Below are 13,795 nucleotides of genomic sequence, written 5' to 3' on the forward strand. Positions count from 1 at the left end.
AGAATATTACATCTTCGTACTTTGCACTGAAGATGTAATATACAAAAGCTCTTTGGTATGTTTAGTTTTTCTTTCCCAGTGGTCACTCTTACTTATACTTATATATACACATACAGACATATACATATTCACACGCGCGCACACACACACACGTGTTTGACTTTAAAATCATTTGATCATCCATTACATTGTAGTTTTCATGACATGAAAGATAAAATTCATCATTCTATCAAAAACTACTATGTGATGTGTTTATTATTCTTTATAATACCATGTTCTAAAAATAAATAAATAAATATTTTAATAAATATAATTTTTAATATTTAAATTCAGTATCAATAGATATTTATTCCTACTAATATTTTTGTCTTACAAGTTCATCAAGCATGATGCATTTTTTCATTTGGAAACCTCTGAAAGAACACTGACTACAGCAAATCATTCATGCATTGGAAACAATCATATGCCATGCATCCAAGACATGGATGGGCTCTTTGCCTTAAGAGCCTACCTGGTGCTGGTTTGGTGTGTTTGTAGTGAGAACTGGCCATCAATTGTGTGCCATTACTCAGAGTACGCATTTTGTCTTGACCTGTTATCATAACAAAATCTTAGCAAGATCAAAGTGCTACTGTACCCTCAGCAACAAATTACTCTTTTAATAAACAAATGTGAGGGAAAAGGGTAAAGATGAAATATCACATCTCCTAAGCTTCACTTATGTGTCCATGTCATTACCTTCTTCCTTAAGAGTTGTCTTATCCTTTGAATCATTGGTGTGTGTATTGCTAACAGGTTCACTCTTGACTGATACCTGAGGGCCACTATCTGAAACACTGGCTGGTCCCTTACGAATCACTGAAATGTTATTGAGATGAGGAGAAGCCTTCGGGGGAACTGTGTTGTGGTTCACTGTTTTTTCATCCTCATCCTTCACCATGGACAGGCCCTCAGAACCTTCTATAATTAGAAATCACAATAGAAAACACAGGTACATGGATAAACAAGTTACATTTGATCAGGAAAAACACAAGCTATTTACAATTACCTTTGGGTCCCTGAAATACACAAGGTTTCTTGCATAGAATTCCCTGCAGCAGAGGAGGAGCACTCTTGAGATCCAAAACAGAATCACTGCCAGCATACTGTTCCTTCAGCTCTCTGCAATAGATACAAGATAATTAAATTCTTTGAAGTAATTATTATTTTTTTTTTTAACTTCATTTATAGAAATAGAGGTGGGGAAGCAGTGTCCACAATATCTTGCTTCAGATGTCTACACCTCCAAATAATAATCCCATACCTTTCTCTTTTACCTTTGTAAATGCTTTTCTCACTGAACAATTCAATATTTTACATTTTCTAGCAATGAAATTCATTTTCCACTATTGGGTTCAACAGTAACCACCAATCCCAGGTACAACTTTCCATTTTCTCTTTGTTATTTATATACAAAGGGCTTTTTCCCCCCTTAACAAGGGAGGCAGTCAAGTCAAAAGGCATATATCCCACTCCCATCCACCACCTTTCCTCCCTCTCATTTTAACTCTTCATGGTTGATGGGCCATCCTTGTTTCCTGCCCACTGCCCCAAGTCTGAAGCAATGTAGCACCCCCCTTGTCCCCTCATGCAGAAACAGAAAGAATGGAGAGAACTCACTTCAAACTGTGTCAAAATATCATTCACACATAACCACTCCCTACTGACCCGCATCCCCCTTTGCCCTCCCTTCCTTACATCACAGTATCATCTATACACAGCCATTCTCCACACATCCGTATCTCCTGCCTTCTCCTTTCCCTGCTCAACAGACATTCCCCTTTTGTTCAGTGTCCCCTTCACCCCCTCCATCCATCTCATCCTCAGTTGTCCCCTCAAATTTACTCCCTCCACTTCTGCCTTCCACACCTCTTTTACTAATCTTTATTCATTCATTCTCTCCATGTGTCCAAACCATCCAAATACTTTCATCAGTCCATAACTGCCATCTCCTTTTCCACTGCTGCTCTCCTATTCACTTCTTTTCTCATACTATCCAACCTTGTAACCTCCATCACACTTCTTGGAACCTTCATCTCAACCACATTTAAACTTTTCCTCTCTGCCTCTTTTAAATTCCAAGTCTCTGTCCCATACAGTGGTGTCAGCACAATCACCCCTTCATATAATTTCCTCTTTGCATCCATTGCCAAATGCCTATTTCTCATGCCCCAAGGCATTTACATTTTTCTCTCAATCTATAATTTACCTCCAACAGTCCTTTCCTGCTACATGCAACCCCAAATGCCTAAAAATATCCACTTCCTCCAGCCTCTCTCCTTTATGACTTACTTAACTCTCTGCCATCTCCTCTCTCCTTGTAAATCTCAGCATCTTTTACCCACATTTATAGAACATGGAAACTATGGACACTGAAGCAATGGGTTTCAGTAACTATGGACAAATTCTGGAGAATAAAGATTTTGTCCGAAATATGAAAATTCATGTGGAAATGTGGCAATATGGATGCTTTCAATGCTTCAGTTGTTAGTCTGTCCCACACTCATATATGCACTCAGGGCTACATTACTGAATGTTCTTTTAAATAACAACATTATATATCAATACTGCACCAAGATTTAGGGTATGGTTGTATGATTATGTGTTTATTTTCAGTTATACTAACCAACAACTCTGATTATATTGTTTTTTTTTTTTTTTTTTTTTTTAACATTGGTATGAATTATTTGTACCATAGTTTATAATTTCTGTAATTTTCAAATCATTTGACTGTATCCATATTGAGATAATCAAGATGTGATACACTACTGACAACTCCATGAGACTTTCTTGATGCCATGAACTGCCGTGTAGCTCATGTTCAGTCATCATATCCCAGGCATATCAGAAATCTTAATATCTCAATATTAATGTGGCCAAATGCTTTCAAACTTACAGATATGATAAAATATAGTAAAAAATATGTAAAATATAAAAAAAAAAAATAATAATAATAATAATAATAAATAAATTAAATAAAAAATTAAAAGTAAAATGTGATTGGAGTCAATCATAGTAACAGAACTGCTCAGAACTAATTTTTTTCAATAAGATTACAATTTATTCATTTAAGACAAAATATTATTTCCTAGTCCTACTACTCAACATTCTTTGGTACTATCAGGACACCATATGTTACTATCTAGATAAGGTTATACTAAAGACCAACAAGGACAACATATTAGGACCGACAAGTAACTCAAAATGACCTACAAGCAGCATATGAATTAACATTATGCTTGTTTTTGTGGTGAAAATTATTTCTGCTATATCATATGTATAGATTTTTTTTTTTTTTTTTTTTTAAACTCTGCCAACAGGCACTGTCCTGAACCATCAACGCTTACCAGTTGTGACCAACAACATATTTGGACCAACCAGTAACTTGGAATGAACAAGTAGCATACATAATTTTCACCATAAAAACAAGCATTATGTTAATTTATATGCTGCTTGCCAGTCATTTTGAGTTACTTGTTGATCCAAATATGTTACTTGTCAGTCAATTGGTAAGTGTCAGTGGTTAAGGGCAGGGCTTATCAGCAGAGAAAAAAAAAAAAAAAAAAAAAAAAAAAAAAAAAAAATTTGCTTATTTCTACATGTATTATGTAACAAAAACCATTTTCACCACAAAAACAAGCATTATATTAATGTAAATTCTGCTTGTCGGTCTTTGTTGGTCTTTAGTTTGACCCTATCTAGATAACATATGGTGTCCTGACAGTACCTGATGGTGTTCTGATAGCTCTAGACAGTAATTAATATGACCATCCACAATCAAAGTAAAACAAAGAGAGAGAGAGAGAAAAAAAAAAAAAATGCACACCTCAAAGCTCACATCAAGCTACATGTTTTTGGTAGTGTATTACATGTATAAACTCAATATTGATAAAGCCAAATGCTTTAAAACTTACAGATACCATAGAATATAGCACAATAAATTTATTCATGCCAATATAACTAAAAACAATGAATATTATTGGAGTTGACTGTAGTGGTTAGTAATAAGTACCCTTTATATACACTACATTCAACACATGGAGCCTATGAAGAAACAGCTTTTACAGACCAGTAGTCCCCACCTTTAGTCCATATTTTCTGGGTTCATCTGTACCTTCAACTTTCTCCTATCACATACCTTCCCAAACTCCATCACCAACTCCCTTGATCCCCCTTTGACCATGCCACAAGTGCAGTGTCATCCACAAACAACAACTGGCTCACCTCCCAAGTTTCTTCATTTTCTTTAACCATCTCCAGCTCCCTACCAATTACCTTCACATTTACCTCCCATGCCACCACATCCATGTACACATTGAACAGCCATGGCAACATGACACACCCTCATTCTCTCCATTACCAACTCTATCACAGGCTCTACCACTATTGTAAAAACTCTTGACTGCCCTTAACAGTTTCTCCCCAATCCAATTTATCTGCAAAACCTCCCACAGTGCCTTCCTGTCTACCCTGTCATAAGCCTTTTCCAAATCCATGTTATTTATTCTCATGAGAACCATGTTTATAACAAACATATTTTTCAATAGTATTATTTGAGGGCCTTCTTGACAAAAATATTTGTCGTCTGCTAATCAGCATCCTAAAACACACCCTACAGACCCATCTCTTTGTATTAATTCTGATGAAATCATGAGTTCTCTACCAACCTAAGCATCCTGTAGGAAATCAGACACTATTCGGCAATATTAAGAGTTTTTCGTTGTCTTTAAGAGCAGTCTCTCACTAAATATCTGACAATAGGCAAGATGTGTAGACAGCATAGTTTTGGGCTGTCAATTTGACCCAAAATATCTCTGAAAAAGTTTTCACATTGGAGCTTACCTGTGTGCATGCTGGTTCTGCAATGCTGCCTTTTAGTATTAAAAAGGAAAAAGTATATGTGATGCATTCAATATTTTTGCAGTGAGCTCCTACACAAACTACTGTACCTCCACACCATGGCTCCTAGATGCCACAAAAGCTTTATAAACAATGATTTCAACAATGTAATACATTCTTTCATCTTGGTCCAAGTGTGCTTGTGAAAAGGTTATGGTGATTTGTTAATACTAGATAAGACTATTCTTTACACAAATTAGATACCTTATTTTAGACTGTTTACACAAGTTAGATACCTTATTTTAGACTGTTTACACGCTGTATAAAAATTCAAGTTTCATTACAAGTACTGCTAAGAACATACCAATTTGTTCCAGCAAATGACAGGTGGTTTTAGCATTTATTACTATACTGCATGCCCTATCTTCTGCCTAGTTTTGTTTTAGTTTTCCATTTTGTTAAATTCATTCTACATATTTTCTTTGATATTCACTTATAATTTCTCCTGGTTTTATTTTTCCAAGCTTATTTGCCAGATTAAAGAGAGAGAGAGAGAGAGAGAAAAAAAAAATCTCTTATCATTCTTTTTGCATCATGCTTTACAAAGGGCCATTTAGTATAATTGTAAGAGAATCTAGCCCCATCATTTAGCTCATTGTGTATGTTTTGTACATGAATATCATTGTTGCTGGGTAGATATCATAAGCTTTATTCTATTGTCTTTCCGAGTTCTATAAGTCAAATATATTATCACTGCCTCTTTTCTCCTGTTTTCTTCTCAACTGTGTATTTGACGAGTTAAACACCATATGAGGACGGAACCTTTATTTGTACGACGTTTCACTTATTACAGCTTTTTCAAGTACAAATTGAGATACATATGCTTGAGATTAAATAAGGGGAAAGGAGGGAACGGGGAGAGAAAAGAAGGGGGGGAAGGAGGAGGAGGAGGAGGTGGAGGAGGAGGAGAATGGGGGGGGGGATGGAACACTGGGAAAGGTTGAGAATGTTTGGGCCAGCATTCTCAACCTTTCCCAGCGTTCCATCCCCCCCCCTCCTCCACCCCCTCCTTCCCCCCCTTCTTTTCTCTCACCGTTCCCTCCTTTCCTCTTATTTAACCTCAAGCATATGTATCTCAACTTGTACTTGAAAAAGCTGTAATAAGCGAAACGTCGTACAAATAAAGGCTCCGTCCTCATATGGTGTTTAACTCGTCAATCTTGTTGGCAACTGCCACTTTCATGAAAACTGTGTATTTCCCTCAGTAGTTCTTTCTTCACTTCCATAATTCTAAACTTAATATCATATAGCCTGCAGCACTCAACACAATCACTATTTATCAAACACCATGATAATACATAAAGAATGACCAGAATCTATGTCACTGCAAAACAGATAGTGTCACAGGTGGGTTTTATAAGAATAGCTGGAGCAGATGACATTTTGGGTAGAGGATCAGTAATTTCAAAATGGGAAATTTATATATATATATATATATATATATATATATATATATATATATATATATGTATGTATGTATATATGTATATATATATATATATATATATATATATATATACAGTAGAAGCCCGATTTAACGAACTAATTCAGCCAAGGTCCAGTCCTCTAAAGTGAATTTTCCGCTAAATTGGAGGTCGTTTTCGACCCCCTAATTAGCGGAATTTTCTGCTAGCTTAAGCTTATTTCCGCTAACTCTGGAAGTATGTAACTCTGGAAGTATGTACGAGAAAAAAACTGACGCAGCCTGAAGGGATTTCTCCCCGTCTTCTCCCTTTCTGCATGGGGGGGACAGAGAGGGGGGTCGCCTAATTTATGAAGCGGCCTTGCTGTGGATGTGCTGTGTCTTGCAACACTGCTTCTGACCCAGGGCAGTGGACAGGATGCAGGGATGACCCATCATCCAGGAGGTGTCAAGAAAAGAGGGAGGGAGAAGGGTGGAGGGGAGTGGAATATATGGGAAATGGAATGGAAGGGATTGGTTTCTATGCCTTTTTCTTTTTTGGCTATCCCCCATGTAGGGGGAAAAAGCTTTGGTAGATGGTATGGTATGGTTAAATGTGAAGGAGGATAGGGAGGGAAAACTAGTTGCAGTGATGAGGAAAATGGAGGAGAAATAAGGAAAGATGAGGTGAAGGCAATTTAAATGAGAGCAGGTAAGGCACCTGGGTTAGACGAGTATCATGTGGAGTGTCTAAAAAAGGGAGGTATAGTGATAGCTGAAGAGGTTTAATATTTGTTTAAAAGAGGGTAAAGTGCTGGAGAACTGGAGGAGTGCATGTATAGTTCCACATTACAAGGGAAAAGTGGACAAGTGTGAGTGTAGTTGTTTCAGAGGGAACTGTTTGTTGAGTGTAGTTGGGAAGGCCTATCGGAGGGCTTTAATTGAAAGGATTTGGAAAGGATCAGAGGGACTAATTGTTACCATCAAGACAGTGTGGGTTTAAGACAGGTAGGGATTATGTGGATTAGATTTTTTTTTGGCAAGGCAGATATGTGAAAAAGCTTTAGGAAAAGGTAAGGATATTTTTAGGGTTTTTATGTATTTGGAATAAAAATTATGACCAAGTAGACAGGAAGGCACTGTGGGAGGTATTACAGATATATGGGATGGGAGGAAAGCTGTTAAGATCTGTCAAGAGTTTTTACAAGAATAGTACAACCTGTGTTAGTATTAGAAATGGAGAGTGAGTGGTTTGAAGTAAAGGTGGGACTTCGTCAGGGATGTGTCACGTCACCATGGCTCTTCAATTCATATGGCTGGGGTTGTGCCAGAGGAGAATGCAATGATAATTATAATGGGTCTGGAATTGGAAATAGTTTAAGAAAATGGAGAAAAATAAGAGATAAGCCAATTGTTTGCTGATGACACTGCACTTGTAGCAGGATCAGAGGAGGTATTAAGAAAGTTGGTGACAGAGTTTGGGAAGGTGTTTGGAAGAAGGAAGTTGAAGATAAATGTGGATAAAAGTAAGGTAGATGTACAAGGGGAGAGGATGGCAGCAAATAGGAAGCAAGTATCAAGGAGGAAGACTGAATGAAGTGGATAACTTTAAATACTTGAGGCAATTGTGGCAGGAAAGGGAGGAGTGGAGGTGGAGACAGAATGTAGATTGAGAGAAGAAAGAAAATGCTTTGGGGGATTAAAAAGTGTAATGAGAAAAAGCCATTTGGTCATGGATGCTAAGAGGAGATTGTATGAAAGTAATTGTGCCGACAACACTGCATGGGGCAGAAACATGGAACATATGAGAGGAAGATTTTAAATGTGTTTGAGATGAAATGACCGAGAAGTATGGTTGGGGTTACTAGGCTGGATATAGTAAGAAACAAAGAGGTAAAGAGGAGACTGGGGGTGGAAAGGGAGTTGGGAAATAGGGTTGATGAAAGAGTATTGGGATGGTTTGGACACATGGAAGGCTGAGGTGGAGGGAGTGTACTAGAAGGGGCAACCAAGAATGAGATGGATGGACAGGGTAAAAGGGGCATTGGGAATGAGGGGGGTTCTGTTGAGGAAAGAAGGGAGAAGACAGGGATGATTGGAGAATGGTTGTGTATGGATGATGTTGTGATGCATGGGAGTGGGTGGGGGATGAGGGAATAGGAGTAAGTGAACGATATTTTGACATAATCTGATGGGATTTCTCTTTGTCTTCTCCTTTTCTGCACGAGGGGAAAGAGAAGGGGTGTTGATGATTACATGAAGTGGCCTTAATGTGGATGTACTGTGTCTTGATGCATTGCTTCTGACCCAAAGCAGTGGCCGGGATGCAAGGATGACCCATCATCCAGGAGGAGCCCAGAAAAGAGGGAGGGAGGGAGGGACGGTGAATGGGAGTGGAGTATGTGGAGATGAAATGGGTGCATTTGGCTTCTTCAATATCAAGATTCAAGATGTGATACACTACCAACAACTTGTAGCTTGACGTGATCTTCGAGATGCCTTGTTTTCATATGTTGTGGACAATCATGCTAATTACCGTCTGGTACTGTCCAGACACCTTCCAATACCATCCAAAACTGTCCAGAGCCATCCAGACACCATACAGAGTTGTTCAAACACTGTTCGGTACCATCAGAATAGTGTCCAGATCTGTCAGGACATCGTCCAGACATCATATGTTAACATCTACATAGGGTCAAACTAAAGACCGACAAGTAACATATTTGGACCAACAATAACTCAAAATGACCAACAAGCAGCACATACATTAACATGATTCTTGTTTTTGTGGTGAAAATTATATATGCTCTTAGTCTGTCATTTTGAGTTACTTGTCGGTCCAAACATGTTAATTGTTGGTTGAATGATAAGCATCAGCAGTTCGGGACAGGGCTTGTCGACAGAGAAAAACTTACTTCTCTTCTTATTTCTACATACATGATTTAGCAGAAATAATTTACATCACAAAAACAACCATTTTGTTAATTTATATGCTGATTGTCAGTCATTTTGAATTACTTGTCAGTCCAAATATGTTGTCGGTCCTTGTCAGTCTTCAGTATGACCCCATCGAGACAATAACATACAGTGTCTGGACAATGTACTAAGAGCTCTGGTGTCCTGACAGTATCTGATGGTGTCAGAATGGCTCTGTACAGTGGTTGGATGGCTCTGGAGAGTACTGGATGGTGTCTGGATGGAACTGGACAGTAATTAGCATGGACTCATTGTGGAAGATGAACTAACAAAAGACTGAGGATGGACCTATCTTGAACATTGGGTAGTAGGGCTAAGACTAAAAACATTGTTTTATATGGGTACATTTTAATCTTACTGAAAAAAACTGAACTATGAGGCAGTTCTGTTACAACAATTACCTCCCACTATTGTACCATATTTGATCATATCTTCAAGTTAAAGTATGTGGCCACATCAATACTGAGATATTAACCCCTTTGATATGATGATGCCTACATAGGCATCATGAGAAGTGAGTGGGTATATGAGGATGCCGGCATTGACTAAAACTGAAGCACTGAAAGCATTCGGTGTTGCCACATTTCTATGGGAATTTTCATATTTTGATCAAAATCTTTACTCTCCAGAATTTGTCCCTAGATACTAAAGACTGTTGCTTCAGTGTCCATAGTTTCCAGGCTCTTTTATATATGTATACATTCAACCCTCAATTTAACAAATGTGTGCAAGAACCAGTTTGTTCCTGCTAAATGTAAATAGAATGGACCAGATCGATAAATGACAGACAAATAACCATTGTTGGCAATTTGGTATGGTATACATTTATTGGTTACTTTTACTGTGCCTCAAAATATGGTAACATTATATTATTGATTATTTTTAACACACACAACAGACCTGGTGATGGTGGCCTGGGCTTGGATCAGACAACTGTATGCAGCAATAGATGATTGGACCATTGTCCGGCTATATAATGGATGGGATTTTTTTTTTGTCTGCCAAATTAAGGATCCATTGCATTGTGGTCTGCTAAATGGAGGGCTGAGTGAATACATCATATCATATATATATATATATACATATAAAATATATATATATATATATATGGGTGGGTGTGACCCTGAGAGAGACATATGGGTTGTTGAGTGCTCCTGCATTTCCAGTGATTTGTGTTGTTGTTGTTGTTGTTGTTCCCTAGACTGTCTGTCCGAGCAGTCCCGTCTCCCCAAGGAATGCCACAGCCAAAACTGGGTTTTCCCACAAATCCTTTATAGAGTGTATGTTGTGTTGTTTGCGTGCATGATTGTGTATAATGAAGTCTTCCATTATGTGTTGTATGGTATGGGGTGAAGTGTTACATCCTGGGCAGCTGTTCACAATGTGGTCATCCAGCCTCTTCTGGTAGCTTAGAAGTGCTGGGTGGTGGCTGCACCGCAGTCTGGCCAGGTGGACTCTGTCCTTTCGTAGCGTCTACGTCATGGGACCGCCCCCCAACCCCAAGAGTTGGGGGCCAAACAGCGGCAACCAGCCCTGGCCACCGGCTCTACGCAGGTGGCACCGATCCCCAAGAGGAGGTACGACTGCCTTAGGGAGTGATTTGTGTTGGTGTAAATGCTTTCTGAGGGGGTGGAAAACCGGATAATGCGTGATGCATGTATCACAAACTCTATAATTATAGTGTGCTGTAGCGAACAAGTGAATGTATAGTGTAGAAAATGGAGCACATTAGTAATGAAGCAATTCAAAAGTGAGTGAGTGCCAAGGAGTGCCAGTATGGTAGTGTGGCATAGTGTGGTTGGCAGCTAACCACAACCCTCTCAAGGATCTCTCCCCATCTCCCTCTCTATCTCTCCCTCTTCTTTCACATCCCTCTCTTTCCATGTCTCTCCCTTTCTCTCTTTCTCCCTTCTTCTCTTTCCATTTCCATTCCTTTTCCTCTCTCTCCCTCTTATGTGTATTTACCTAGTAGTATTTTACGGGAAGAGACCAACTTTTGTATCTTTCTTCATCTAGTTTGTTCTTAAAGTCATGTATAGTTTTAGCACTCACAGTTTCCTCATTCAGTTTGTTCCAGATATCCACTCTATGTGGGAAGCTATTCTTTTTCAGATCTCTTCTGTAACTGTCCTTCTTAAGTTTTTTCTTGTGTTCTCTTGTTTCTTCTGTTCCACTTTAGTAAGTCATCTCTATCAAGAATTTCCATTTAGTATGTGAGCATGGATATGAGTATCTATGTGTCCATCCATATACCCACCACCCTTTCCTCCATCTCATAGTAGTTCCTCATGGATGACGGGTCATCCCGGTATCTAGCCCACTGCCCTGGGTCAGAAGTAATGCAGTGAGACACAACACATCCTCAGTAAAGAAGTAAGACCACTTCACTTAACCCCTTCCATACGGTGCCGCCTACGTAGGCGTCATGAGGAGCAAGTGGATTCGCGACGCTGCCATATCGGCGTCTTGATTATATTTATTGTAGTCGCCCCTGTGTTTTTACATTCTCCCAAATGTGCCCTGAATCCCATTCTCTGTGGTTTTCAAAATTCGCGGGTGAAAGAGAGAACGATCGATATAAGCGGTGACTATATTTTATGATGTGAGTATTATTACGACACGTCGTACGGCTGGCATTGGCTGCTGCCCACGAGATTTAAGTCCGGAGTGAAGTGGTTAATTGGCGATCCACCCTCTGTCCCCTCATGCTGAGTGACAGAGATAGAGACAGAGACACACACACACACAGATAGAGAGAAAAAAGGAGGAGGGTGCCTTTGTGCTGTCAAAATATCATTCACACATAACCACTCCTTAACCCCCATCCCCCACCCACTCCCTTGCATCACAGTATTATCTATACACAGCCATTCTCCACTCACCCCAATCTCCTGTCTTCTCCCTTCCTTGATCAACAGACATACCCCTCTTCCTCAAAGCCCCTTTCATCCCATGCATCCATTTCATCCTTTGTCATCCCTTAATAAGAACATAAGAATAAAGGAGACTGCAAGAGACCATAAGGCCTACACTAGGCAACTCCGTATCCATCACCACCTGTCATCCCCATCCATAAAGTTGTCTAATCGTTTCTTAAAACAACTGATAGTTTCAGCACTTACTACATGGTTATTAATTCTCTCCATCTCTACCTTTGACATCTGTTTTACAAATTTTTCTTCACTCATTCTTTCCATGTGTCCAAACCTCCCAATTCTCTTTCATCAACCCTATCTTCCATCTCCTTTTCCACCCCTCCTCACCTCCTTGTTTCTCACTCTATCCAACCTTTTAACCCCTACCATACTTCTCAGACATTTCATCTCAAACATATTTAACCACTTCCATATGGTGACGCCTATGTAGGCGTCATGAGGAGCAAGTGGGTACGCGATGATGCCGACGTCGGCATCTTGATTATATTTATTGTAGTCATACCTACATAACCTCCATTCTCTCTTAACTGGCTTCAACATATTTTCTATGGTTATCAAAATTCACGGGTGAAAGAGAACGAACAATTGAGCACCGACTTTATTTTTTATACTGCGATTATTATAACGCAACATCGCACGTCGGGCAGCTAATGCTGCCAGACATGCGATGTGCCCCAGAGTGAAGAGGTTAAACTTTTCCTCTCTGCCTCTCTTAAATTCCAGGTCTCTACCCCATACAATGCTGTCAGTACAATCATCCCTTCATATGATTTCCTCTCTGCATCCATTTCCAAATGTTTATTTCTCATTACAATTTTTAATACTCTCCTAATACTCTTTCATCAACCCTATCTCCCAACTCCCTTTCCACCCCTGTTCTCCTCCTCACCTCCTCATTTCTCACTCTATCTAGCCTAGTAACCCCCATCATACTTCTCAGACACTTCATCTCAAACACATTCAAGCTCCTTCTCTCTTCCTCTCTTATGTTCCATGTTTCTGCTCCATACAGTGCTGTTGGCACAATCGCTCCTTCATACAGTCTCCTCTTAGCATCCATTCCCAAATTTCTATTCCTGGAAAGAATGAGTGAAGAAAGACTAGTAAAGGAGGTATGGAAGGCAGATGTGGAGGGAGTGAACATGAGGGGACGTCCTAGGATGAGATGGATGGATGGGGTGAAGGGGGCTTTGGGGAAGAGGGGAATATCTGTTGAGGAAGGACGGGAGAGGACAGAAGACAGGGGTGAATGGAGAATGGTTGTATATGGAAGATGTTGTGATGCATGAGGGGGGTGAGGTAGTGTGTGTGAGCAAAATTTTGACGCAGCCCGAAGGGATTTCTCCCCGTCCTCTCCTTTATATGGGGGGACGGAGAGGGGGGGTCGCCGATTTAATGAAGCAGCCTTGCTGTGGATGTGCTGTGTCTTGCGACACTGCTTCTGACCCAGGGCAGTGGACAGGGTGCAGGGATGACCCGTCATCTAGGAGGTGCTAAGATGGGAGGGAGGGTGGAGGGGTGTGTGGAGTGTTTTCAGGGATGG

The 13,795-nt window shown here is 39.7% G+C and overlaps 1 protein-coding gene across 1 annotated transcript in view; it reads right to left on the reverse strand.

Moving 5' to 3' along the window:
• Positions 1-395: 395 nt before the first annotated feature.
• LOC143033784 (uncharacterized) overlaps positions 396-13,795 on the reverse strand; it is a 126,247-nt gene continuing 112,847 nt past the window's right edge. Inside the window, exons 4-6 of the mRNA XM_076199276.1 lie at positions 1,049-1,161; positions 739-960; positions 396-592 (exon numbers count right to left, since the gene is read on the reverse strand). Coding sequence (XP_076055391.1) covers positions 429-592; positions 739-960; positions 1,049-1,161 — 499 coding nt within the window. The 3' untranslated portion in view covers positions 396-428. The remainder of the gene's footprint in view (positions 593-738; positions 961-1,048; positions 1,162-13,795) is intronic.

Source organism: Oratosquilla oratoria, chromosome 16, assembly GCF_046742065.1.
Source record: "Oratosquilla oratoria isolate Oo_2021 chromosome 16, ASM4674206v1, whole genome shotgun sequence".
Classification (NCBI taxonomy): domain Eukaryota; kingdom Metazoa; phylum Arthropoda; class Malacostraca; order Stomatopoda; family Squillidae; genus Oratosquilla; species Oratosquilla oratoria.